This window comes from Halichondria panicea, chromosome 6, assembly GCF_963675165.1.
Source record: "Halichondria panicea chromosome 6, odHalPani1.1, whole genome shotgun sequence".
Taxonomy (NCBI): domain Eukaryota; kingdom Metazoa; phylum Porifera; class Demospongiae; order Suberitida; family Halichondriidae; genus Halichondria; species Halichondria panicea.
The window spans coordinates 999,107-1,025,713 of record NC_087382.1 but is presented as its reverse complement, the minus strand read 5'-3'; the positions used below and the strand labels follow the sequence as shown (position 1 = coordinate 1,025,713).

General features: G+C 38.7%; 2 protein-coding genes and 1 long non-coding RNA gene across 9 annotated transcripts in view; all 3 read left to right on the top strand.

Moving 5' to 3' along the window:
* LOC135337711 (uncharacterized) overlaps window positions 1-15,243 on the top strand; it is a 28,776-nt gene extending 13,533 nt beyond the window's left edge. Inside the window, exons 7-16 of one of the 2 annotated variants that reach the window (XM_064533664.1) lie at window positions 1,241-1,478; window positions 5,443-5,845; window positions 5,925-6,058; window positions 6,105-6,247; window positions 6,453-6,576; window positions 9,606-9,776; window positions 10,889-11,000; window positions 11,345-11,389; window positions 12,377-12,421; window positions 14,883-15,243. In XM_064533664.1, coding sequence (XP_064389734.1) covers window positions 1,241-1,478; window positions 5,443-5,845; window positions 5,925-6,058; window positions 6,105-6,247; window positions 6,453-6,576; window positions 9,606-9,776; window positions 10,889-11,000; window positions 11,345-11,389; window positions 12,377-12,421; window positions 14,883-14,955 — 1,488 coding nt within the window. In that variant the 3' untranslated portion in view covers window positions 14,956-15,243. Of the gene's footprint in view, window positions 1-1,240; window positions 1,479-5,442; window positions 5,846-5,924; window positions 6,059-6,104; window positions 6,248-6,452; window positions 6,577-9,605; window positions 9,780-10,888; window positions 11,001-11,344; window positions 11,390-12,376; window positions 12,422-14,882 lie in introns of both variants that reach the window. The other variant, XM_064533663.1, reaches the window with a different exon arrangement.
* A 3,387-nt stretch (window positions 15,244-18,630) lies between these two features.
* Window positions 18,631-22,497, top strand: LOC135337733 (uncharacterized). Of its 6 annotated transcripts, XR_010395276.1 has the most exons (6): window positions 18,631-18,862; window positions 20,007-20,096; window positions 20,366-20,439; window positions 20,652-20,738; window positions 21,169-21,747; window positions 21,796-22,497. It is a non-coding gene; the product is annotated as an uncharacterized LOC135337733 (long non-coding RNA). The 6 variants fall into 6 exon arrangements; XR_010395274.1 differs by having other exon boundaries at window positions 18,631-20,096; XR_010395275.1 differs by having other exon boundaries at window positions 20,007-20,738.
* A 1,321-nt stretch (window positions 22,498-23,818) lies between these two features.
* Window positions 23,819-25,931, top strand: LOC135337169 (ATP-dependent DNA helicase RecQ-like). The gene is made up of 6 exons (XM_064533068.1): window positions 23,819-23,929; window positions 24,375-24,667; window positions 24,914-25,110; window positions 25,225-25,442; window positions 25,566-25,707; window positions 25,819-25,931. Exons 1-6 carry the CDS (start codon window positions 23,819-23,821, stop codon window positions 25,929-25,931), a joined length of 1,074 nt encoding a protein of 357 aa, XP_064389138.1.
* Window positions 25,932-26,607: the final 676 nt, after the last annotated feature.

Below are 26,607 nucleotides of genomic sequence, written 5' to 3'. Positions count from 1 at the left end.
GCGCCGAAATTTTGACCGGAAGCCACGCTTCTTAATTGTGACATCATAATTATTTAGTTGGGTGTGGCCTGATGTTTTATTTGCTAGAGAAGCTAGCTAGCTAACTTAGCAAAGAACAAGAACTGTCTAGACCAGAATAGCTCACAGTTTAGAGATTAAATTGTTTTGCTTGCCTAGCTAACTGCATCAAAATTCGAAAGAAAGGGAGTGCTCAGCAAGATAATCAGATACACTAACCTGAGCTGCATGAGTATAGTAGAGATCCAGGAAAAGGGGGGGCATTTGTCCCCTTTGCCACCCCCTGGCTACGCCACTGCATCTTCAGTTGAACATACGGGATATTTCGTTTAAAGTGAGTCAAAATCGACATAACCATCCGACCCGTGTGTGACCTACTGCTCATGAGTTTAAATGACTCACTAGTATGTTACAATGACCCACTAGTTTTTACAGTGTATAAAGCTACTATAATATATACTTATCATGATGAAAATTTGCTGCTAGGAAAAACAGAGACCATAGGGAAACTCAATGCCAAAAGTCCAAGTCTAAAAATTAATGGCTGCATCAGTATAGAGCCTTGCAGCTCTCTTCTCACTCTTGCAGCTACCAATAGGTATAGCGTTCCAGTGCAGAGCTAACTACGAAGTAGAATAGCAACACTCTATGGACAAGTTTTGCTACGCACTTATCTGAAAAGGCTGCAATGGTATTCAAAGTATAAGCAAAACTAGACATAACTCGAGAACGAAGCATTATTTTGCAAATCCACAAATTAAAATCCAAGAAAACATGACTACTATACAGAAACTACAGAAACTACAGGAACTACAGAAACTCTTACTTGCACTTCATTGATCCTTGAGCAGTTGTAGCAGTTTACACAGACACACACACAATATGCAGACAGACAGACAGACACACAAACACACTACTGTATACCTCACTTGCGCATGCGCACCGAGGCAAAATAATGTCATTATTCTTGGGGGGAAGCTGATCGAGCATTTTTGGGGGAACATTCACCCCTGCCCCCCCCCCCCTCCCCACTAGATGAACCCTGCACACACACAATATTTATATACCTCCTGCATGCGGCTATATATATAACACCCAAATGCAGCAATTTCCTAACAGTGTGAAGTTATAATTGTTGGTGCTATAAGTCGCCGAGATCTGTACGGTATATGCCATCTACTAAATAATAGCAGCTGGCTCTACTGAAACTTATATCATGCAGGTACCTGACAGTGTGGTTCTGAGAGTGTCAGCTCCTGAGTTGTTTGGTGGAGTGGAGGAAGGATGGCAAGTGTGTCTCCTCGATAACCCTGGGCTTGGAGAGGACAGCAAGTGTGTTCAAAAGGTTGCCATGGCAGCTGTGGCCTCCAGTGCAGCATATGTGTTTCTCACTACAACTGACAGTATTGGAGGAGTTGTGAATGCTGATTTCTTCAGGGATCTAAATACTAGTGATAGAAGTATGTTAACTTATTTTTGTTTTGAGAGTATAACTGCACGCGTGCATGTGGTGTGAATCAGTGATTCACGTACTGTACAATATTCTGGGTACAGTCGCGATACCACCCAGACCCGTACTTATTTCTCTGTATATCATTCAATAACAGACAATGCGCATTGAGGGAACCACCCACTGACATGCACCCCTCTGTTGGCTTTAGTTTATCAAAAGTCGGTTTGGTTAATGGATTAAAGGCATCGATATCCAGGCACAATAGATGTTCACACTCAATTCTAAGGAAACAAGCAGCAATTTAAATGGATATTTTTGCACCATCATAATTATGTATTGTATGTAAAATGAAAGTACCGCAACTAGGCTAATGCTTATACTGCTAAAAAGAATGCCAACTCTATAGTGTAGAGGAGTTACAGCAATAATACTACTATACATGCCCTGTCGCATTATACAGTGCAGCCTAGAGCAGTGGTGGATCCAGGAATGTTGAAAGGGAGGTTTCAAAACAGTTAATTTTACAAAAAAAGGCAGGAGCGTAGCCAGGATTTTTTGGAAGAGGGGGCAAAACCCAGAGGAGGTAAGCCAAGGTCAACAGGGTCACTTTTAATGAAACATTAATCATCTTGTCCTGGGTTCTTGACCTTTGCTTGGATTATAGCAGCTACCGTTTCTGTTGCTCTTGACCGTTTATTTGCTTGTTTGGAAAGCTTGCTATACCTAGTTTTATCCAGTGCAACAAACCAGTACATCAAAATTTATACCCTAGCTACAGAAGGCTAATTTTCCATATCTTGTGGTTTCGAAGAATGCAATCAAAGGTCAAAGGTTGCAATTAAATCTGAGATCTCTTCTCTCAAGCTGTTTCGTCTGGGGCGCGATAGCTCAACTGATTTTTCTGCTATGATTATGAAGAGGATGAAGCTAGTGGTGGTGTATAAACCCTGGGGCGCGAGGGTAAACTCAGTTTTACATGTAAAACATAAGCCCACGTGATGTTTTAATTAGTGACCTTTTGACATTGGGGTACCTCCTCTGGGCAAAACCCATCAGCCGCAGCGCCGACATTTTGACCGGAAGCCACGCCTCTTAATTATGACGTCATAATTGACTTCTCTAGGTGTGGCCTGATGTTTAGAAGAAGCTAGTTTAGCAAAGAACAAGAACTGTCTATAGATTTAGACCAAAATAGCTCACAGTTTAGGGACTTAATCGTTTTGCTTGCCTACTAGTTAGCTAACTGCAGCAAGATTGGGAAGAAAGGGAGTGCTCAGCAAGATAATCAGCTAGAGTAAGTAACCAATCTTCGCCAGATACCTATAATCGGCGGCTATTACTCGAAGCACAAGACGATTTTGCACAAAACTAACTACATGGACCTACAGATGAGTAAGAAAGTAACAGCTCCCAAAAATTTGGAAAGAATAACTCGCTTGCGGACGGAGTGGTGGTCATGAGAAGTGAGCTGCCGAATTGATCAATTGTTGTCAGTGAGACATTTATCTCCGTCTCTGCACGCTTACTAAGTACTGAAACTACCAGCACTAAACAATACTTCTTGGCACAACTCTAACTAGTGAGCACTACTTGCAGGCAAAGCAGCGTTAGCTGCAGATCGAGCCCCACCCAGCTAGGCATGACGAATATTTTGCAAAAAATAATGCTGATTCAGCAACAATTGTACACAGTCAGCAATAATTAAAGGGATTAGCCTCGATTCCAGGCCGCACTGAAGATTATGTGCATAATTATTGCTGAATCAGCATTATTTTTTGCAAAATATTCGTCATGCCTAGCTGGGTGGGGCTCGATCTGCAGCTAACGCTGCTTTGCCTGCAAGTAGTGCTCACTAGTTAGAGTTGTGCCAAGAAGTATTGTTTAGTGCTGTAGTTTCAGTACTTAATAAGCGTGCAAAGACGGAGATAAATGTCTCACTGACGACAATTGATCAATTCGGCAGCTCAATTCTCATGACCACCACTCCGTCCGCAAGCGAGTTATTCTTTCCAAATTTTTGGGAGCTGTTACTTTCTTACCCATCTGTAGGTCCATGTAGTTAGTTTTGTGCAAAATCGTCTTGTGCTTCAAGCAATAGCCGCCGATTATAGGTATCTGGCGAAGATAGGTTACTTACTCTACACCATAGATTGAATAGGGAGAGGGATTGGAAACGGAAGTAGCGTCACGTGACATTTTACATTGAATTTGCAGCATGGCACCAGAGAGCCTTTGATGTCAATCTGTGTTACGGTTGCTCAACACGCGGGAAACAATGTTTCATGAATTATGATCACTACAAGATATTCAGAGCCCCCCTAAAATGTCATTCTCATGCCCCCTAATGGTGAGCATCAGTTGAAAAAGAAAAAATACATTTTTGACTTTTGTGAAGAGAGCTAGAGGTACAAAACATGCTATGAGATCTTTATGTACCTAGAATGCTTCTAATATAGCTAAGACTGTGCAACTCATCGGTGTGCTGTGTCCCATATGGTCTCAAGTGTCAGTTGGAAGTGCAAGTTTTAGTACAAATGCAGTATAATCTAGCAGACAAGATTTTACCAACATTAGATACACAGCCTCGATTAAACCCCGGCGTAGCGCGGATATAATTCGAGGTAACTTCCGTTTCCAATCCCTCTCCCTATTCAATCTATGGCTACACTAACCTGAGCTGAGTTAATTTAACAAACAAAAGTTTGTCCCGGTGATGAATCTCACATGACAGAATAATATTTGTTAGAATGACAAAGGTAAAACAACCTACAATGTTTTGTCATTCAAGCAAAGAAATTATGTCAAAACAACAAAGTATTATGTCATCTGAATTTCACCAATTTATTGTACTTCTATGTCAAAATAGCAAAGTGAATGCTGAATTAACACTGCTATAAAGTGAATTTCTTTGTTAAATTAACACTATACCTTTGTCATTTAATTAGTTATTTTCTCGCGCACGTACGCACATGCAGAAGGTCAAACGGTATTAGAACAATGAGTTTATGAAGATCACTGGATCACATGACATGCAGCACAATACATTTCTTCTGTCAGTAAATTGTTTTTAGTGTTCATCACTTAGCGTTTCTTGAAATTCCAGTACAGTGAACTGCAGGCGTTTCTTTAACTTAATTTGCATGCATAAGTAGGCCCTGGTAAATTATGCTGGCATAGTTTGGGGCATAATAGGCTATACGTAGGTCGTTAGAAAGGCAATAATCATCATTTCCTATAATTATAATTATCCTATCGAAGACAACAGATCGATCATTATGCTGGCATAATAAGGTTAAAATTGTGAACTTGGTGTTTCATGCAAATCCAATGGTCCTCTGCTGCTGCTGAACATTCCAGGTATTTTGATAGGGGGAGCTAAAAAGTCACCAAAATATTTACTAAAAAAAAGGTCATCTGTTTTTCAAGCCTAGCTATTCTGCAGCAAATCACGATTGTTTCCTGTATGACTCATCAATAATAACTGTTCATGCGCGCTCAGTATTAAACTACATGCATGGGTGGGGCCATGATAATGTAACCGCTATGCTATCCAGAATAGCTATAGCCCTAGATTTTATCCTTCAGGCTTGTCATCAAGGCCAGGGGGTACTCAAGCCCCCAAAGCCCCCCACTGGATTCTAAGTAAGCAAAACTAGGCATAACTCGAGAACGAAACATTAATTTGCAAATCCACGGATTAAAATCATTACTAGAAGCCTATAGAAACTCTTACTTGCACTTGATTGATCTTTGAGCAGCTGTATAGCAGTCTACACACACATGCACACACACACACACACACACATGCACACACACACACACACACACACACACACACACACACACACACACACACACACACACACACACATGCAGCCTGACACACAAACACACTACCGTGTACCTCGCTTGCGCATGCGCACCGAGGCATAATACTGAATTCGTTAAGTGATTTAATTTTTCACTCACAGGTGCATTTTTTGACGGACGGTTGATTGTAGCTATCACCAAAATGGATTTTGCTTACCAAACTATGGAAAAGTCTGACAAAAAGAAGCTTGAAGAATTGATCAAGATCATGTGTGAAAGTATCAGCAAAGTAACCAGCATTCCCATGTGCAAAATCAGTACGGACATTGTCCTACCTATCAGCTGTGTATGGTACCAAAATAGTAGACGTCTTGCTGACACATCTTTAGAGGAAGAGGGAAAACACAAAGAAAATGCAATCCGATCCTTGTACAACTATCCGTATCTGGAGATAGAGAAAACTGGACAAGGAATGAGCCCCCACCAATCTCTTCAAGACTTATCTTCATCAGGAATTGTTAGACATCTTGAAGATGCTAGTGGTCTACTCGTCCTGGCAGCCAGGTATAATAATTATTACACGTATTATCATGCAATGATTCAATACCTTTGTGTCTGTTTCGCTCATAATTATTATATATAGGATTAAAAAAATTATGAGGGACACGTGTGTATCAACTTGGAGAACTAAGGTGCTTATCGGATATAACTACTGTCTAACTTTTGCTTCATCCGAGTTGCAAATACATACTGACAGAATAAGCAAAATAATGAAAGGTAATTGAGTTAATAGACTGCACTTTTAAACTTCATGTAAATGTAGGCCAAGATGAAGAGTTAACTTGCATACAGTCTGTGTTAGCTAAAGCAGTTGCGAAGAAAGAAGAATTGTCTCACTGCCTATCAGAGCCTACTCAAAAGGAAATATGTCAGGATCTGGAGAAACAATTCGATCAGGATTTGTTTGTAAGCACAATTTCTAAGTACAAATATTTTACCGACGAATGAAACGACATTGACTATTATGTTTACCTACAAGTGCACGCAGCAACTACGAAAGTATATCCCACGAACTGACATGCATTGCTCGACCACGAATGTTTAGTATGTAACTCTATGTTACCTTTACACCCTGTCTAATCTTTTATTGCATAACGAATAATTAATGCAGACTGGCACTTTAAAGGAGAAGGTTACCAAAGAAGTGAAGAAGATGCTCGAGAAATTTAAAGAAGACTGTGTCTCAAGAATACAAAAACCATTGGATACTTTTGGACCTCGTGAATTTGAAACTGGTATGATGATTGATTCAGGGCCCCTAGGCTAATTGTTACCGTATGTACGGGAATTTTCGTAGTAAACATTGTTTGCCTTGAATTTGTTCGCTGATTATGTAATAGTTGTGACACTGCCAGGGAAAACGGCACAATTATTATACTGAGTCAATACATCCAATATGCGCATGAGTGAAGTTGTGTGTTAGCAACTGATTTGTACATTGCTTTCCATCTACATTATCACTCCTTTTATAGGACACCTATAGTTTTTAACTGCATGCTTGTGTGGTGTGCTGAACATGCACCAGATGTCATGAATATATATAATGCTGACCACAGTTAACTTCAACTTGTGTTACTGGTTTTTTAACTGTGCCAATATCAACCGCTATGCCAATATCTAAGGCACAATCAGGAACTGTGAAATATATGTTTCCTTTGATCTCAGTGCAACAAAACTTCTTCACATGCACTGTACTGCATGCACTCAGGTAAACCACGCCTAAAAATTTTTGTTAAGAGTTCGCGCGTGTTGAGTTTATTAGTAAGAGACACGCCCTTTGATGAGACCTCAATGTGCATGCGTGTTGCTTTGTCACTGTTCCCGGCCCTACTTTTTTTCTACTGTATAATTATAGCCTTATAGCAGCCGGTCTTGTTATTTGCGGCCTGGACTCGAGGCTAGTTGACAACACACTGGAACTCATTATGCCTCGGTGCGCATGCGCAAGCGAGGTATACGGTAGTGTGTTTGTGTGTCTGTGTATGTAGACTGCTACAGCTGCTCAAGGATGAATCAAGTGCAAGTAAGAGTTTCTATAGGCTTCTAGTCATGTTTACTTGGATTTTAATTCGTGGATTTGAAAAATAATGCTTCGTTCTCGAGTTATGCCTATAGTTTTGCTTACTTAGAATGCCATTGCAGCCTTTTCAGAAGAGCACACAGCCAAACTTGTTTACCGAATGTTGCTACTCTACTTAGTAGTTAGCTCTGCACTAGAACGCTAGCTATTGGTAGCTGCAAGAGTGAGAAGAGAGCTGCAAGGCTCTGCAGACGGCAGTCATTAATTTTAGACTTGAACTTTAGCATCGATCGTTTTTAACAGCAATCATGATCGATCATTACCCACTCTTTGAGTTTGCATGCATGATTGTAATTATTGGACTGAATAAAAGCTATTATATAGTAGCTTTATGTTATGTAGCTTTGGCATCTCCACCGAGGCATCAGCACGTAGCCACGTGGCGCTTTCATTATATACATTACATCATCTCTGATTGGCTAAAAACATGCAGTAGGGTACATGGAATCATGATCTACAGGAAGCGCACTTATTCTACAGGAAGTAGGCGTATTATTCTACAGGAAGTAACAAATAATTTGCATGAAGTTCTCAAAAGATGGAATGAAATTTTTTTAGTGAAAGTGACAAGAAGATAAAAACAACAGAACCCAATAGTTTGTTCAGTCAGTATCTATTCTTCAGAAAACACACACAACTGCACTGTCAATCCTATGTACAACCTATACTTACTGTAATATAATTATTAGAGCAGTTATAGTTAGAGCTGGATGGAACAAACACACGAACATGCAGTATATATTACTATATGCCGTCTGGCACATTGTAAACTTTGATATCTAACCTCTATGCAGATCCATCCTTTCTTTATAACGTCATTTTGTAGGCCTCATTTCCTCTGAGTTTTGATGAGGTCACTATAAAACACGAACACTACAGGCTGTGCAACTCAACCAGGCACCCAGATGACTTATATAATCATAATAATTATGATCATAGTAGAGAAGCATCTTCCTCCCCAAAACAAACTAGACATAAACAGTAATGTTAATGTAGCCTCTACACAGGCTCTCCTTTCTCTTTTTTTTCTGTTCTTTATCACAATCCTTCAATAACATAAAATACTGTATTAATCGTTCAATGAGATAAAATACGGTATTAATTGGAGGAATAAAGAAAGAAATAGACGTAGAGTTAGGACAAAGGAGAGCCTGTATCATGAAGTCGCGTGAGGGTAGAAGGGTGGTAGAAGGGTGAAAATGAGCGTGGGCATGCTGAGCTAGAGATGTTGGACTGCCCACGCAGAGATCTATGACTAATAAAACTTTCCCTGCAGCAAGCTGGACATGGACTTGGAACTGGAAGTTTGCAAGCACTTATAGCTAGCTATACCTTAGGCTTAGCTAGATGATCTACTAGAATAGATTAAGAATAGCGGCTTAGTCATCATTATCTGACAGACTTGCAGCATCCATAGCTTGGTGGTTGTCTCAATACAGTCTTATTATTAACTCTGAATGCGTGGGAGAATACCTTACATCATGATTGTAGGCTACATATTGCCCAATTTCATAAAAATCCTTGTGGATCACGCGATTTCCCAAACCAGGCCTTACTTTTTCTTAACTGTACGCCCATTTCTTTCTTTGCTGCCTCACTCTATGTCTTTCTTACGATTTATGATTTATTTATTATTTTATGGATGAACAGTGACAACAGTAAGAAAAAGTAAGGCCTGGGAACGAGGCTAATGTGGTTTATAAAGCACCAATAATTCATTTCTAGCTAGTGAGCTCTATATGTAACTATAGTATACAGCTACACTATACAGTGACACAGAGAAGCTACTTGATCAATCCAGCTGCACCAAGAATGCCTCCATGTCTCACAAACCTGCATGTGTGGGCCTGCATGGGGCTGAGTACAACATTGTTGTTGTCAATGAAATGTTCATACTATGTGAAATAAATAGAGAATTGTCATAGAGCAAAGTGTAAACCTCGATTTGAGGCCGCGGATGGTCGTATATTCAAATGAAAACTCGCTGTTCGCGATTAAACGTCCAGTCCCCTAATAAGCCTAAACTTCTCAGAAAAGGGTGGGCGTATTTTCGCGAGGGTACGGTATTACTTATTTTCATTCTTAAATTTGCCAATCCTGCATGTATATAATGTGTGGTCTACTTTTATTGTTGGCCTGATACTTTAATTAGGAAACACATAACTATTATCTTATTTACAACAGATCTGGAGTCTTTCTTAAAGAATACATCGACCAGAATCAATGAGTTTATGAATACTACACTCGTCTTTACAGCTCTGCCACAGGCACTACAAACGCGGAATGATCTAGTGGAACGCATACACAGGGATTTGTGTGTCAGTGCAAACAGCTTGTGTCTTAATATTATAAATGGTGGTGAGCCAAAAAACAATCATCAGTACTATATATAAGCCCTATCTATATACATGCCCTTTTCTGCATGCATCGGAAATGGTAATTTTCACCATACAGTATAATTATCGTATTTATATGCATAGTTATTGAGACGAGCGAAGCGAGTCCCGTCATAGTGATAAACGTTGAGATTTTATCTGTGCATGTGTGTGTCTGTCTGTCTGTCATGCACATGGACCGGCACGATAATTATTTGTTTTTTTAGACAGTTTTTGTACTATACTATATATATAGTGACCCACTTTTCGTGAAAGCTGCGCATTGGCACAAGAGCTAGCTACATGCACTCAGCAACGAAGGCTCAGACAAGACACAGAGACTCTTGGCCTGCAACCAGCTCATAATAAGCTTTAAATTCATATTTTAAAAACATTCATATTGATCAGAAACTTGGAATAAAAGGATCGACCTCATCCATGTCTCACATTCTCTCAGCATGATCAGACAAGGTAACAGCATGCCCATGCAGAGGGTCCTTCCAGATGGATATCACCAGCTATATAGCTATCATGCACTGTACAAGCTAACTAGCTCATAGATAGCTGAATCAATTCTAAAATTTCACTAATAACCTTCGCATAATTGGGAAAGCGCTCCAATTCGAGTATAAAAAGCCTGCAGTTGAGCATGGGCTTAAAATAAAGATACACTTATAGTCAAGTAAGCGCTAATAATCCAGTTTCTACAGTATGCAGTGACTCTTTTGTGCGCTGATGGTATTGTGTGCATGCTGCTATTCACCATGAATATGCATCCTGCAGTGCAGTGTATATTCATAATTATTATGTATAGAAACTGGATTATTAGCATAATTCGCTAAGGCAAGCATGCATGCAACCCTCTCTACATCACAAAGTTTGAAAAAGGGAAAAGGGTCCAAGTCTTGTCTCATACTGATTAATTCTCTCAGCATGATCAGACAAGATAACAGCGTACCAAATGTGTCCTTTCAGAGTGCATGGAAAAACATCCAGTAAAGCATGCGCTTTAAATAAAGATACGCTTGTATCGAGTAAGAGCTAATAATAATAGTTTATATACATGCAGCTAGTGACCGAGAAAATGTATAGGTAAGATGCCTGAAGGCCATGAAGACAGTTTGCCATCTGACCTGTCAACTGAGAGGAACCCTGAAAAGCCATTGATCAACCTTGCTGACCTAAAGAATGAAATCTTTATCCCGTTAGTACAATTATATATACACTCACACTTCGTATTGTGTATCTTTAAGCTATAATAGTACGCTAGCTATTAGTAGCTGTAAGAGTGAGAAATAAGGCTGAAAAAAGCTGCACCACACCAGTCATTAATTATGGATTTTGAACTTTTGGCATCCTTTTTAGCAAATCATGCATGATAGATCATTTCCCACTATTTGCACCAGATTCCCTATGCAGCATATAAGTTGCATGCAAATGTTTAGGTGCCTCTACCAAGGCATCAGCACCTAGGTGCTTTCAGATTCTTCTTAATTGATATTGATGTTGCAATTATAAGATCAAACTATATTGTTTATTACGATATAGACCAGTGACTCTATCAGTTTGGGAGAAGATAAAACAATTCATTAGGTGAGTAATGCGGTAGGCATACAGTAATGCATGCATTACTAAATAATAGTTAGACACTGTTTAGGAAGTTTCTACATGATTTAGAAGCCCAAAGGGCTGGTTGTAGTATCCCGAACACAGTGAGGGTTCTACTATATATATATATAGCCCTGAGGACTTCTAAATCATGTGGAAACTTCCTAAACAGTGTCTAAGCATTTTAGATCATAGCAACCATGAGTATTTAGCCAATCATATTTGAATGTTCTTATGTAATCTTTGCTACATGATTTTCTAAGTAAGTACATGATTTTCTAAGTTGGATAAAACACTTCCTTTAGCCAATCAGATTTCAGTATTTATGGCAAACATGATATAAATAATAGTTAGACACTGTTTTGGAGGTGTCTATGGGATTTAGAAGCCCAAAGGCACTGATTTAGTATCCTGAACGTAGCGAGGGTACTAAAGTGGCTGAGGGCTTCTAAATCATATGGACACCGACAAAACAGCTAGTGTCTAGATACTAGTGCGCATGCGCAAACCGCTTGACTACAATACAATTACTTGACAACGGAATACTATATAGGTATACTAAGTAAATTTGCAGGTATACTAAGTCCTATGCATAGTATACCTGCTCTGAGGCACTTTTCCCATGTACTTCCCATGTACTTCCCATGTATAGATCTTATCAACTATAGTGTCTAATATAATTACCGTATAGCGGGTAAGTTTCGTGGGGTAAAAAATTCGTTCAACTCGAGAAACGGTGGTATTCGTGAGTAAAAATTTTGTTTAGTCTCGTGGCTGCACGGCATTCCTACGTTCCGATAAGCCACGCCTACGTTAAAATTTTGTGGAGGTCAGCCTGCCCACGAAAATAACGAATATTTTACCCCACGAAAATTACCTGCTATACGGTATTATACATTAATTTGTGATTGGAACTGTAGCATATACTTTGAAAGAATGTGTGTATAATTATGCTTATACATGCACTTTCAGAATTTTCTTTAGAAGCCCACCGTCTGAACAGCAAAATCGATACAAGTAAGTTTGTTGTTTTATTGTAAATGCACGTACAATAATTATATAGACCAAGTTACATGCATGCTAGAGCACTAAAGTGCAAACCCTCGGCTGGTGACATGATTATACAGAAACCAGAAGAGTAATATATAATGCAGTACATGTAGTGATGTTGTTATCTTGTCTTAACTGTCTAGCACAGCAACTCAGGAGCAATAAAACTGGAGTACATGCTGAGAACAGGTAGTGGTACTACGTATAGATATATACACTGTGGATTAGGGTCACAGCAAAGAAGCCTGGAGTCTCAGAGAAGTATGGCTCCAGGTCCTGCATGGAGTAGGATCCCACTGCAGAGTCAGCTAACAGATACAATTGGCTAAGCTAGCAGGAGCTATAATTCTAGCTTTCTATTTTAGTGACCCTGTTCCAATGTTCCTGGTACAGCTTTCTACTTTAGTGACCCTGTTCCATTGTTCCTGATACAGGATCACTTCAGTTCAGTGTCAATAAGTTTGTCATGGTCATGAGTGCCACAAGCGTTCATAATTGGCACGGGATAGTAAATTGTGTATGATAGTGTATGATATAGTCGCGAGCCAACGCCCGCGATCACTATTTACCCATATATATGTACATGCACTATAGTCTGAAGCCAGAAGAGGCTCTTATCGACCTCTACAATGGTCATATGGTCGGGATATCCTGCAGTTGGAAGCACAAAGACTTGCCACAGTCTTTACAGGAACCAAGCTCATGCATGATCAGACATCCCGACCATAAAACCATAGAGGTGGTGGAGATAAGAGCCTCTTCTGGCTTCAGACTATAGTGTGCAAGCCTTCTCGGCAACACAATAATTATAGAGAGCATAACTTAGCCACAGCTAGCCAGCTATTATAATTGGCCATTGTACATATAATATATAGGTGTGCATGGGCATGAGTCCAGGCCTATGATTAAGCACATGTGCACCATGCATATATACATGCACATGCAATAGATTTTATTGGTCTGGAACCGAAGCTAATAAATATCTAGCGATTTAGTTAAGTCCTAGCCTCGTTCCCAGGCCTTACTTTTCTTGCTGTTGTCATTGTCATCATAAATAGAAGGTAGAAGACGAAACGAGGCAGCAAAGAAAAAAATGGGCGTACAGTTAAGAAAAAGAAAGGCCTGGTTTGGGAAGTCGCGTGATCCACAAGGATTGTTATTAACGTGGGCGATATGTAGCCCACAATCGTGATGTAAGGTATTCTCCCACGCATTCAGAGTTAATAAGACTGTACTGTACTGTATACTGAGACAAGCTGGTGGTGATTGTCAAAAAACACACAATCTAGACTATATAGAGGCGTAACTAGCAATGAGGCAGAGGAGGCCCTTGCCTCCTGTACTATTGAACTTCAAGTGTCATGTGACTCACCTCACTAGCTTTTAATAGCTCTGGCTAGCTATATAACTTCTGAATAACTAGCTAACTATAGGTATATAGAACGAGCAGAAATGAGCTCTTCCCTGTCTTGTTGATGTAGAAAAGAGAAGAAGAGCAGGTAAATAGCAGTTTACTGGAGCCATTTTACATGCACTTCTACGCGATAATTAGTGGGTGTGGTTTCCGGTCAAACATTTTGCGCGGGTGTTGCCTCCTTCCCGTAAAATTTCTAGTTGCGCCCCTGCTATATTAGTAGTCTAGTAGATCTACTATAAGGTAAGTGCAAGCTTGCAAACTTCCAGTTCAAACTCCATGTTCAGCTTGCTGCAGGAAAAGTTTTATCATAGATCACCTCTGCTATCTATGGTTTTATTAGTCATAAATCTCTACGTGGGCAGTCCAACATCTCTAGCTCAGCATGCCCACGCTCATTTTCACCCTTCTACCACCCTTCTACCCTCACGCGACTTCCCGATACAGGCTCTCCTTTTTCCTAACTCTATACGTCTATTTCTTTCTTTATTCCTCCAATTAGTTCCGTATTTTATCTCATTGAACGATTAATACAGTATTTTATCTTATGATTGTGATAAAAGAACAGAAAAAATATAAAGGAGAGCCTGTGTATAGAGGCTAGTTAAGTCCGTCCTATCTATATAGCTGTTGCGTGAAATTAGGGTGGGTGTAATCGTAGTAGATTACGGTACAATACCGTATATAGCGGGTAATTTTCGGGGGACAAAATATTCGTGGTTGAGCAGTATTTAGTCAATTCGTGGATAATATTTTCGTGGTTGCTGTGCTTGCACTGCAGGTATAAAGGTAGGCAAGGTCGCTTCATTCGTGGGTAAAATATTCATGGTCAGACCTTCAAATACGAAAACCACAAATATTTTGCCCCACGAAAATTACCCTCTATACAGTATTCTGATCAGATGTTTATATATAGCAAACCAAAAATTCTAATATCAATTTGTTATATTTTTGGCTGCATAATATTATATAATGGTCGTTGTATAATTTATCTTGCTTTATGTATATATACAGCTTCGAAAAAACCTGGAGCAATTGGAAAAATGCAAGGATTTCATTTCTGAAGCAATTGGCCAGTGTACTGTAGTTAATGATAAACTTAAACAACATTTATCATATATTTAGTATGATTATAGCCAAGTTTTTTATGTGATTGTCTTAAGTCTTTTGTAAACTTCTAAGTTAGTTGAAAAACATTATTTTTTAATTAAGCAGCTACCCAGTATACACAGGTTTAGATATAAAATTATTATAATTATAGTGCGTATAGTGATAGTGATGCGGCACTAATTTTTGTATAATGGTGTTTCTTACATTTTTATTTTCTCTACTGAGTTCGGGTATACATGCATGCATGCAGTCTCGTCTCGCTGAACCTTAAAATGAATAATATTAATTGTGTTTTCTACGTATTATTTAACCTCTCTGAACTCTGTGTAATAGTTAGTACATGGCTATGAGTGCCACAAGCTGTTTATTGGCCCGGTATACTAGTAGATTGTGGTCAAGGGCCTTTATAGGCCCAATATCATTATCTACTACAAGGGCCAATAAACTGCTTGTGGCACGAATTTATGGGGTGCCAAATGTGTCAAAATTAAAAAAATTGCCCGTATTTATATATCTGTGGTGTATTTATAAATCCACGTCTGTATTTATAAATCCATGCCAAGATTTATAATCTATATGCTCAGATTTATAAATCGACGTCTGTATTTATAAAAACTATGCCTAGATATAGGTCAAGTGGTTCCAGTCTCCTTTGCATTACCTATTATAGACTGCAATGTGCCATGCTTCCTGAGTGCATGTGTTGTATATAACTTAATTGTATCCTGGGGGTATAATCAATCTAACAAAGGCTTATTAGTGGATTCAATTTGCCAGGGTGCATGCATGGTGAAAGGCTATTTTGTTTAAGAAATGTAATCCTTATAATGTAGTCAGAAAGTGAATTTGGGCCCAGGGGGTATCACTATCCCATTCATAGGGCCAGGTTTAATGCAACTCCTTGTCTTATTACTTTATTGTAGAACTGAAATTTGGTAATCGTCCCACAATTCAACCAGATGAAGCAATACGAAATTATCGATTATATTTAACTAGTATTTACGATTCAATTCTGTTGATGACAAATTAATATCCTCTCGAATGTGTTAAACATTTTGTTAACCTAGTATGTGCGGATGTAAGTAAACATTAATTTTATCGAAAAAGAAAATTGTAGAGTCTTGGTCACTAATAGTCGAGGGCAAGCTGAATAGCTTTCCTAGAGAGAGAATCACAATGGACCAGATAGCTTCCAAAGTAGAGGGCAAATTCCCAAAACTAGTGCTGATTAAAGGGGCCCCAGGAGTTGGTAAAACAACTTTGTCGTGGGAAATGTGCAGACGGTGGGCTAATGGTGAACTTTGGACTAAGTACTCGCTTGTTGTACTTCTCCGACTTCCTCGCTGCATTTTACATTTGTAAGAATATCATCCCACGCGAGCAGTTGATCTTGTTTGAAACAAAGGCTGGTGATGAATCCTATAAGATGATTCTATTGTTTTTAGCTGGATTGACTAAACTGAATGACCCATGGACACAGTGTGTCTTTCCGAATCCTTACGTGTGCTATGAGGAAGGATCTTCAAAAGCCGAAATAAAGTGCACATTCTCAGAAGATCAAATTTTATCGATCTATGAAAGCCAAAATACACAAGTTATGAAGTACATGTACAACAATGTGTTGTATGAGTTAGGTCGAAATGCTCGTGCATGGGAGAATTGAATACTTAATTGCACTTGGTTACATTATAGCTTCTGCTGATTTCAAAGTAACGTGTCCTCGTTGGATAAAATCGATAAATTTGATATATCCACACTAGTGGAAGGTATGAAAACATGCTCACAGTCTTTCTCTCCAAGAGCAACACATATGAAAACGTCTACATGTACCGCTGTGACTACTCTTCCTGCTTGGCATACACTCATTGATAGGATACTACCCGAATTAGAAAGTTTCACACTCATCAAAGTGACTGAGGTTCAACTATCTCCACATAATAATTATGGCTAACTTTCCAATAGCAATTGACGCTATTCAACTATCTCCACATAATATAGCTAATTTTCCAATAGCAATTGACGCTATTCAACTATCTCCAAACTTAAGTGTTGTAGAAATTGATTTCGGCCTCTCAAGATCAGAGAAATTGTAAAGCAAATACTCCATATTTTGAAGTCAAAGCATTGTTTGACTACCTTGAAATGTACTCTAGTATCACCAGCTGATGAAGAGTTGTTGTTTGATTTTATAGCACATTCCTCCATTGAAGTGTTGGTCATACATTTGCTTGTAACGTACTTTAAATATGGAATAGAAGTAGACTGTACATTTCAACCTGTTGATAAGCTAATCAGTAACTGTATTTCAGTGGGATTGAATGTAAAAGAGTTGAAGAAACACAAGAAAATTTTGCCACCTTCTCTGACAGAATATCCATTTCCTCTTGAATTCCACAGAGACCAAAAACCAAATCTTGTAGACGGTGTTTTTGTTGCATTGTCAACCGCTAAAAAGCTTGTTTCAATCATAAAACACTGGAAACTAAGCATACAATACCTGAAATATTCTCTCCCTAATTTTTGCAACCAGTTGTACCACAGACAATCTGAGACGTTTTATAGGACTGTATTCGATTGTCCGCTACTTAAAGAACTCGATATCAGCATTAACGAACATAGCAGGGGCATTGACGACGTCTTTAGATTTGTTCGTTCCTCAAATGATCGAATCGTCAGCATCACAGATGGTTTACGTACCCACCACCGCTTGCAATCACTAACTTTGTTCTATCCCAAACATATATGTACCTCTGAAGTTTTAAGTTTTCAATCGCCTTCTATTAAAAAACTTGAGCTGGTATGTTACAATGATTTATTTTTTGACACTGCAATTGGTCAGTATCTTCGGAATGACAAAAATCTTGAAGTATTGATACTAAAACATCGTTATCATAAAAGTGCTGTAACGAGTGGTTTACTGCAAGGACTGCAAGTTAATACATGTCTAAAAAAGCTAATTATCTCGAAGCGTTACCCAAACATTAGTATCACCGGACTAGCCAACATGTTCCAGTTTAATACAACTTTACAATTCCTTGAAGTTTCGTTCAGTATTGATTATGCTACTGTTACAAAGTCAAAACTACTACCCATTTTTAAAGCATTGAGTATAAACAAATCACTTAAGCACCTATACCTCATAATAACACCTTATATTTCTGTCTCTACTGAGGACGCCGATGCTATTGGTGATATATTAGCTGAGAACGCTACTCTAGAGGTGTTCCACCTCGAGACTGTGATCACTGACTGCTCCCCAATTGTCAGGGGGCTTTTAAGAAACAAAACATTGAAAGAATTCGGCACTTTGAGGTTCACATTGTCTAATGTCCGAAGTACGTTGATGTCAGAAGAAGAAATGTGTTTTTAGATCCATCATAATTATAGTATTCAGTATGACATGTGTATGACGTCATTTTAATAATTGTAATGAAACATAGAAGTCCTCAACCACCGCGGCTTGATCTCGAGTATCTCTGATTCTTTAACTATTATAGCGATAAGTAGTATCGTGTGTCACCTAGTGCTAGCATTAATTGCACGCATGTTAGATCATGTGAGATTGATATTTTTGTCGATTTTAACTCTAGTTTTATTTCTACAATAAATCACTAAGCATATTGGAATATATCACTGGGCATGTCAGAGAGAGTCCGTTTTGTTGCTTTTAATACAGTTTTGTTAGTAATATTGAGGGGGAGGGGCTGCTCAGCTAGCAAGCCCTCTTGCCACTTGGTTATGATACTCATGGCTACAGTGCTGTACTGAGGGTTGATGTTGTGTCCAGTGGAGGGAGCTCAAGTCTAATCAAGTCAATCGATATAGAAAATAAGTAGGAGATGTATACACTGAGGAATTTGGCCTATAGCTGTTCCAACAACAAAGTAAGTCCAATAATATTGTATACATTGTGATGGTCGTTGTGGTTTGTTGTTCAACCTTGTGGATGTTAACTGTAGTAACTGACCAGGGGCGTAGCCAGGAGGGGTGCTAGGGGTGCTCGAGCACCCCCATCCAGCCTGAGTCAAGGTACAAAATACAGAAATGTATCTGATTATCTAGCTGAGCACCCTTTCTCTTCCAGATCTTGCTGCAGTTAGCTAGCTAGTAGTCAGTCACTAAACTGTGAGCTATTCTGGCTTAAATCTATGAACTAGAGTAAAGTATCAATTATCAGACAGAACGTATAATCAGACAGCTGCCGGAGGAGAACGGATGGGCGAAACAAACTGATTTTTCACCTTGCATAAAAGTTTACTTTTGTTCTCTAGTGTGGAATAATGGCAGATTTTAAGGTCAGATGGACAGAGGTTCAGGTAACAACAATCGAAATCAGTATACACATGCATGCATGCACAGAGACACACATGCTATTTATACAAAACGGATAAACAGTATAGAACACTAATACCAAACTTGCTAAATAAGATCAGGCAACTAAAGCTACCATTAGCTAACAAGAATAGTGACAGCTCACTATTTACAACAAATCACAAGCTGTCTAAAACCACAAGGGCATGTTATAATGTCCTTTCCACATATTTTAAGGAAGATCTCACAGAAATAGTAGAAAAATGTGAAAAATACACTGAGATCTGGCTAAAACAGATATTAAGAGCTTTGCAATTAATATATTGTGCAGCACAGTGCACAATTCATACCTCTTCCATGTTTTTTCTATACATGGTAGAAGATGTGAATCGGTGTGGGTGCCCCAAGTATCACTGCCCCCCAAGTATCACTGCCCAGCTGTCATTGTGGCTTCACTAGCTCACTGCGCATAATTTGGAGACACCAAATTCTCATAGTCTGGCTCATTGTCATCACCTTCTGCACTGTGGTCATTTATTAGATGTACTGTATTATCTTTCATTTATCTTCCTGCCTGCTTCCAAAGGCATTGAGAGGTTATCACTCTCGTGTGGAGGAAGTGTATTGCACACTATAAGGTTATACTATAAGCAACTCGTACCCATGCATGTCTTCATTCAACTACTCTCTAATTTATCACTCACACGTTTCTTTCAGAAACAGAAAGGATATTATCGTAACCAGATGGTACATTCATCAAGGTGATCCTGGGATATAATTATATCTGCACTTTCAATTTCAACTTGAGTAAGTGTTTGGGTTTTCTTACATATTTTTGAGCCCAGTAGAGAGTTAAAACAACTAGAGAACAAGTAATGCTAGCACTCCACGACCATACATGTATGTGTGATGGGTGCCATCATTGTCAAAGTCAGCTGGGAAAATAGAAAAAACAACAAAGCACACTGCACGAATGTGAGATCACAGTGACTATGAAAGTGTCATAGTTATTATACCTGTCTTAATACACTTCATATACTTAGTCTCTAGCACTTGCAATTGTAATGCTTATATAGGTGGTGTGTGACATGGATTGTGTGAACTTACTTGATGTATAGTTACTGTCAAGTTCACTGCAGTAACTCTAGAAGTAAGTTGAGTTTGCATGTGGTTGCGTTTGTGCTGTTTGCAGCTCTCTGGGGAATTGCTAATTATTATTACTACTATAATAGTCAATTATTTCACTTGCTTGCTTACTATAATATTATACACTATACAAAAGCAGCATCAGGCTCTTTATTCGATCGTATATTAATTAACTGCTTGCAACTTCTGCTATAATATTATATATATTTAATTTAGTATATAGATCCACTCTTCAGACTGTGAAGCATACTTTATTTTTTCTATGGAGGCAGGAACCAGAAAATAAAATACAGGAAATACTGGGTACAACAATTGATACACTCTGCATGCAGTCTGCTATAATTGTTGATATTGCAGCATGTGCATTTCATTATCAATGCAAATGTATAGATTTGTCATAATTATATAGCGACGTAATAACAGTATAGCTATGTGCATGCATAATACGCTCCGGTATACTGTGCATGCAGTAATCAATTTGTGATTGTGTGAATCGATTGCTACCAAATGAGTTAAAATGAATTTGCCTAGGTTCCCACACAAAGGTTGCTATAGGACCTCCTATATAGGAACTCCTATATCCTATATATATAGGTAACCTCAGCTGATATATAGTACACTAGTAGAAACATATACCATAATATTATGGGAACTCCTATATATAGGATTTGAACCTCTGATATAGAATATAGGAACTATTCCAAAGTCTATGAAATTTGTCAAACAACTATAGGTGGATGCGTTACGCGTATCACTGGGGATCAGAAATTCTCCTACTATACCTATACCATGCAGGGCCATTTTCCACATCCAAAACACCATCACTACTTTCCAATCGCTTGAAGTAACACAGTAGCATATACGTAGATACAACACTTGATCTCATGATCATATGCATGCACACTCGTTCTATGTGATAATTATATAAATGGACACTACTATATCACAACATTAATTACCTCTGAATTATTGTGGCCTTAATATTCGATTACTTGTAGTTTACCATTGTTCATAGTGACTTATAAGTTGTGTATCATATGATTTTCATATCCTGTGTTTGTTTCCTGGTTGTTTGGTGTATTTAATCTTTGTTTCATTATCATAATTGCTCATTATTGACTAATTGTATATTGAAAGCTAAACTGTTAACTGTATAGTGTAGGACAAAGATACTACAGAAAGTTTGCCGACGTAAATGAAGTAGTGCATGCATGGGAATTAGTACCCTATGGAATAATTTTATCAGACGTAAAGAACATATACAAAGAGCCTAGAGCAAGGTAGTGGAGGTACAAAATGGAGCATGACAAAGGTATTTTACTTGCACAAGTTCTTACAGTATAACTTAAAAAAACTCTAGTTACAGATGTGAACTACTATTGGGTTATTCCACTTTTTGTGGGAGTTATACCTGCAATTGGCATCCTTCTTTGTTTGCACTTTTGTCATCGGAGGATCAGAATGAAGGGTGAAACACTAAGACGAACACTACGGGAGCTTCATAGAGTGCAAACGAATGAAGCCAGTGAAAACACTGAACAGACATCCCCTCCACAAGAAAGTTCATTGCATGAAGTGATTTCAGAACAGCAGTTTGTTAACGCTACAAGTACAGGTGCTGAGAATGAAGACAATGAATACGATTACATTGATGATATTGCATTTGATGGTGAACAGTTTGTTTTTGAAAACAATCAGTGCTATAATACAGTAAACAGGCCGAGAGACACTAATCAACAAAGGAATGTACACGATCCATCATATGAGAATGTTGTAGTAACAGTGCACAAATAACACTTCTGTGTCATCAGGTCATCATTATAAACAGAACATTGATATTAAATTATAGTACAGTAACGTACTGTAAACAGTGGTGTAGGAAGCAATTTCTCAATGGAGGGGGCTCTAGTTTTTTTAATGAAAAAAGTTAAATTTAGTGCAGCTTGATAAGATCTCTTCCTACACCACTGGTAGATCACCATGCATATATAATTATGCTGTTGTATACCATAAAATTAATGTGACAATTCTAAAGCTGCATGCATGTTGATTATGAGGTGCCAAATGAGTCAAAATGAATTTTGCCTACGTCTCCACACAAACGTTGCTATATTATAACTGAGTCGAAGGTCTCTATAGGTTTTGAGACCTGAAGGCCCGAGGCTGTAGCAGTCCGAGCGTAGCGAGGGTGCTACTAAGCGCCTGAGGGTCTCATACCGGTAATCCCATAGGTCTATAACTGATTTAGAATAGTGCTAATTAAGCAAGCTAAGCTAAAACCTCTGACAGTGATAGATCTATAAAGAACCTCTCAGTGACCAATCAGATTGCAGTATTACTACTAAATACTATATATTACAGGAACTCCTATAAATAATTATGACCTTTGCTGTAATCTCAATTACAAGACACTCACAATATCATTTACTTTTAATCATAAACTAATATCGTTCAAGGTTCTGGTAATCACAGGTAAATCACTATTATACTCGGAATAATTACTTGTATAATTGTGTCAGTTGGAATGTTTCTCGTATATTCTACACATCGCACTTGTGCTGTCTCACTGTTAGGAATACAAAGTCTCTTCGAATCTCTTGCCTACTTTGCCGGTAATAATATGGCTCTGGCCATGGGTTGGTAATATCTTGCTCTGTTTTGTCCCCCTCTAGTCGGTTTACTGTGTAGCCACATCTGTTGCAGATTGTTTCCCCATACAGGATTTTGTTCTCCTTAGTATGGAGTTCAATTTCCATTTCAGTCATGGGCCATGATTGAGGGCACTATCAAAGTCTCTCCTATAATGATATGTGATACGCTTAATGCTCGGCACTAAGTCTCTCCTATAATAATATGGGAGGTTCTTAATGACTGAGGGCACTAATACTCTCCTATATTACTTTAGGAAGGATGCAATGCCCCTTGCATTAAACCTTTCCTATATATATCAGATATGACTATAGGAATGATTTGGTGTGCCCAGCACTAAAGCTCTCCTATAATAATATGCTTTATGATTGGGGGCACTAAGTCTCTCCTATAATAAATGGGATATATGTTTTATGATTGAGGGCACTAAGTCTCTCCTATAATAATATGGGATATGCTTAATGGTTGAGGGCACTAAGTCTTCCCCTGCATGAAGGACAAACATGGGAGATATAGCCCACCAAAAGATGTTAATGTAAATATGTAATTATATGAGGTGCTTACATTATTTAATGAAGGTGCTAATGTTGATAAATTAGTTGCTTCACTATCAAATCCACCAACTCATGATCACTAGCTCATTCAAGACTGTTTGAAAAGATACTAGTACTGTATGAAAGGCTGTATAAAGTAGTTGATAATGGAGATTGCAGAAGAAGAAGAAATTTAATTATATGAATCATCAACCCACCAACCAGCTGATTGTTTTGAAGAACCAGCTGATTCATGTGAAGAATCAGACCAACCAGCTGATTCATGTGAAGAACCAGCTGATGCTAAACCAGGTAAGACCTACATGTAATTCAAAGTTGCATGCCTATTATTTATCTATTGTGTGTTACAGAATATGAAGAATGTGAGAACTGCAGTGATCCATCATCTGTGTTCTATGAAGATTGCGATTCCTATTATTGCCAGCAGTGTTCACTCCTGAGGCACAAACACTCAAAGAGAATTGAACATTCAATAAAATCACTAAAACCATCTGAAACAAATATAGGTAAACACATCCGTAATATTATTAGGGATCCGAGTATGCTTGGGTACTTTTTTATCCACGCACCTAATTGTATAGTGTTTGCTCAAGAGTCTACTTAGATAAGTACTTTGTGTTTCAATGTGTGTGTATACCGTGTCTTAATTCTCCTTTGTATGCTTAGATATCCACGACAAACAAAAGCAACAGATTGTAATATGCGGTCTGGCAGCACAACACTTCCGCATCCCCAGACTCCACCAGTGGCAGATGAACGCAATCCTTGCAACAATGCAGGGGAGAGACAGCCTCATTGTTCAACCAACAGGAAGGGGAAAAGTCTATGCTACGTTATTCCTGCCCTTTGTAAAAACAAAACTGTACTGGTAATTTCGCCAATCATCAGCCTCATGGTTGATCAAGTACAAAAGCTTACCAAGACAGGCATCAGGGCGGCTTTACTTGGTACAGCCCAAAAAGAGAACATTATTCAACAAATACAACAAGGTGAATACTATCGTCTCATTTTCACCACACCCGAGTCATTGTACGAAAGAGGGACAACAAAACCCCCTGAATTTTTCCTGAATTTGGCTATGAAGAACAAGCTATAGGGTTGGTTGCAGTTGACGAGGCTCATTTGATATCAAGTTGGCAGTCATTAAGGTAATGCCACATGGCACACGTACTTTACTTATGTGCATTGTGTTAATCTTTGCTAGTTTATTACACTGCACATGCATGCATGCATTCACATAATAATATACAACACCATTGCTCTGTAATTTTGCAGACCTGAATATGGAGCACTGGTAGACCTGCGTTTTCATTTCCCCAATGTACCACTAATGACCCTGACTGCCACTGCTACACCACAAGTCAAAGTGCAACTGCTAGCAATGCTACGAAATCCAAGCCAGGAAGTAGCAAGCATAAACCAAGAGAACATACGTTATCATGCCTATGAATTAAAGAAACTGCCAAAGAAAGGTAACCTTAAACTTTATATGTAGTGTGTATGTCGTCGCAACTACATCCTCAGTAAGTACGTGTTGTATATACAAACAATTATGCAGGCCTAAATATTACATGATGTTCATACAGGTAGGCCTTCCTACTACACTGAATTGGCCGATTATGTTGTAAACATAGTACAGAAGCAGAGAGCGATTGTTTACATTGACTTTGTCAAAGATGTAGCACCATTGGTTATTGCACTGAGGGAAAAAGGGCTGAGTACTTGGAGTTTTCATGGAAAAAACATGTCCAGCCACGACAAAGTGAATGCTGTTGAATTGATAACTGGTGTCTATCTGATTCTGGTATTCAGGTATGTTCGTATACTTTTTACTCACACTGGTACCAGTGCTAAGATTTATAATTTTGTTCAGTATGCATGCAGATAGTTTGTCCCAAATTTGGTTCTTTTACTAATAATTATGCAGGTTATGGTATGTACTACTACCTTTGGGATGGGTGTGGATGTTCCTGATGTGGAAGTAGTGGTGCGAGTTGGGTGTCCTTCATCTCTTGAGGAACTAGTTCAAGAATTTGGTAGAGCTGGTAGAGACGGACGACCAGCAAAAGGTAATTAAAGTGTCTATTTAGTAACATGACGTTTTAAAGCATGTATGTACGTGTATACCTTACTATGCACATAATTTTAGGCTGATTAACTATCAGGCCTCTTTTTTTCAGGAGTGCTTATGTTCAGTGAAACAGATTTACAGCATGCAGTCTATTGGACCAAGGATAAGACCTCAGATGAACAGCAGACTTTACTCATGGAGTTTCAAACAGTATGGAGGTGATTAATACATGCATGCTAAGTTTGATGCTGGTGTTTGCAGATTTGCCCTTGCCCACTATAACGGGAAATGTAGAAGGAGTGTCATTCTTGAATACTTCAATAAAACGAGAGAAAAGGGCCAGGTTTCGATGACTACTTAGTGTTGTGATGTTTGCTCTCGCAGTGAGTCTTTGGAAATGACTGACTGCCAGAAAGAAATAGTTGCAATAGCCCAGGTCGTCGATGAAATTCCAAACAAGGGAGAGAAAAAGGTACAAGATTGCTTATACTAACATGCATAATATACGAATGTGTAATTCTACTGATAGTATAATTATCAATCTCTATATTATTGCACAGATTGCTGAGTGGCTTCGTGGATACTGCTGTGAGCAAACAAATGAAGCCAAATCGTTTGGACTCGGCGTTAACTTTTTCTTGTCTGAAAATGCGTGGAGGCTTCGCATACGGCAAGCCTGGCTCTGTGGTGTCTTGGACAGATGCATGCAATTGGGCAAAGGCAATCAGAGAATGTCTTCGATGGTATTTAATACCGAATCACAGACGCTGGAAGAAAGATGATTAAAGTGCTCACCCCAATCAATCTGCCACCTTTGCATGGAGCCCCACCAACAACATATACTTTAACATCGTCTCCCTCGAATTTTAAGAAGACAAGAATCAGCAAAGGAACACGT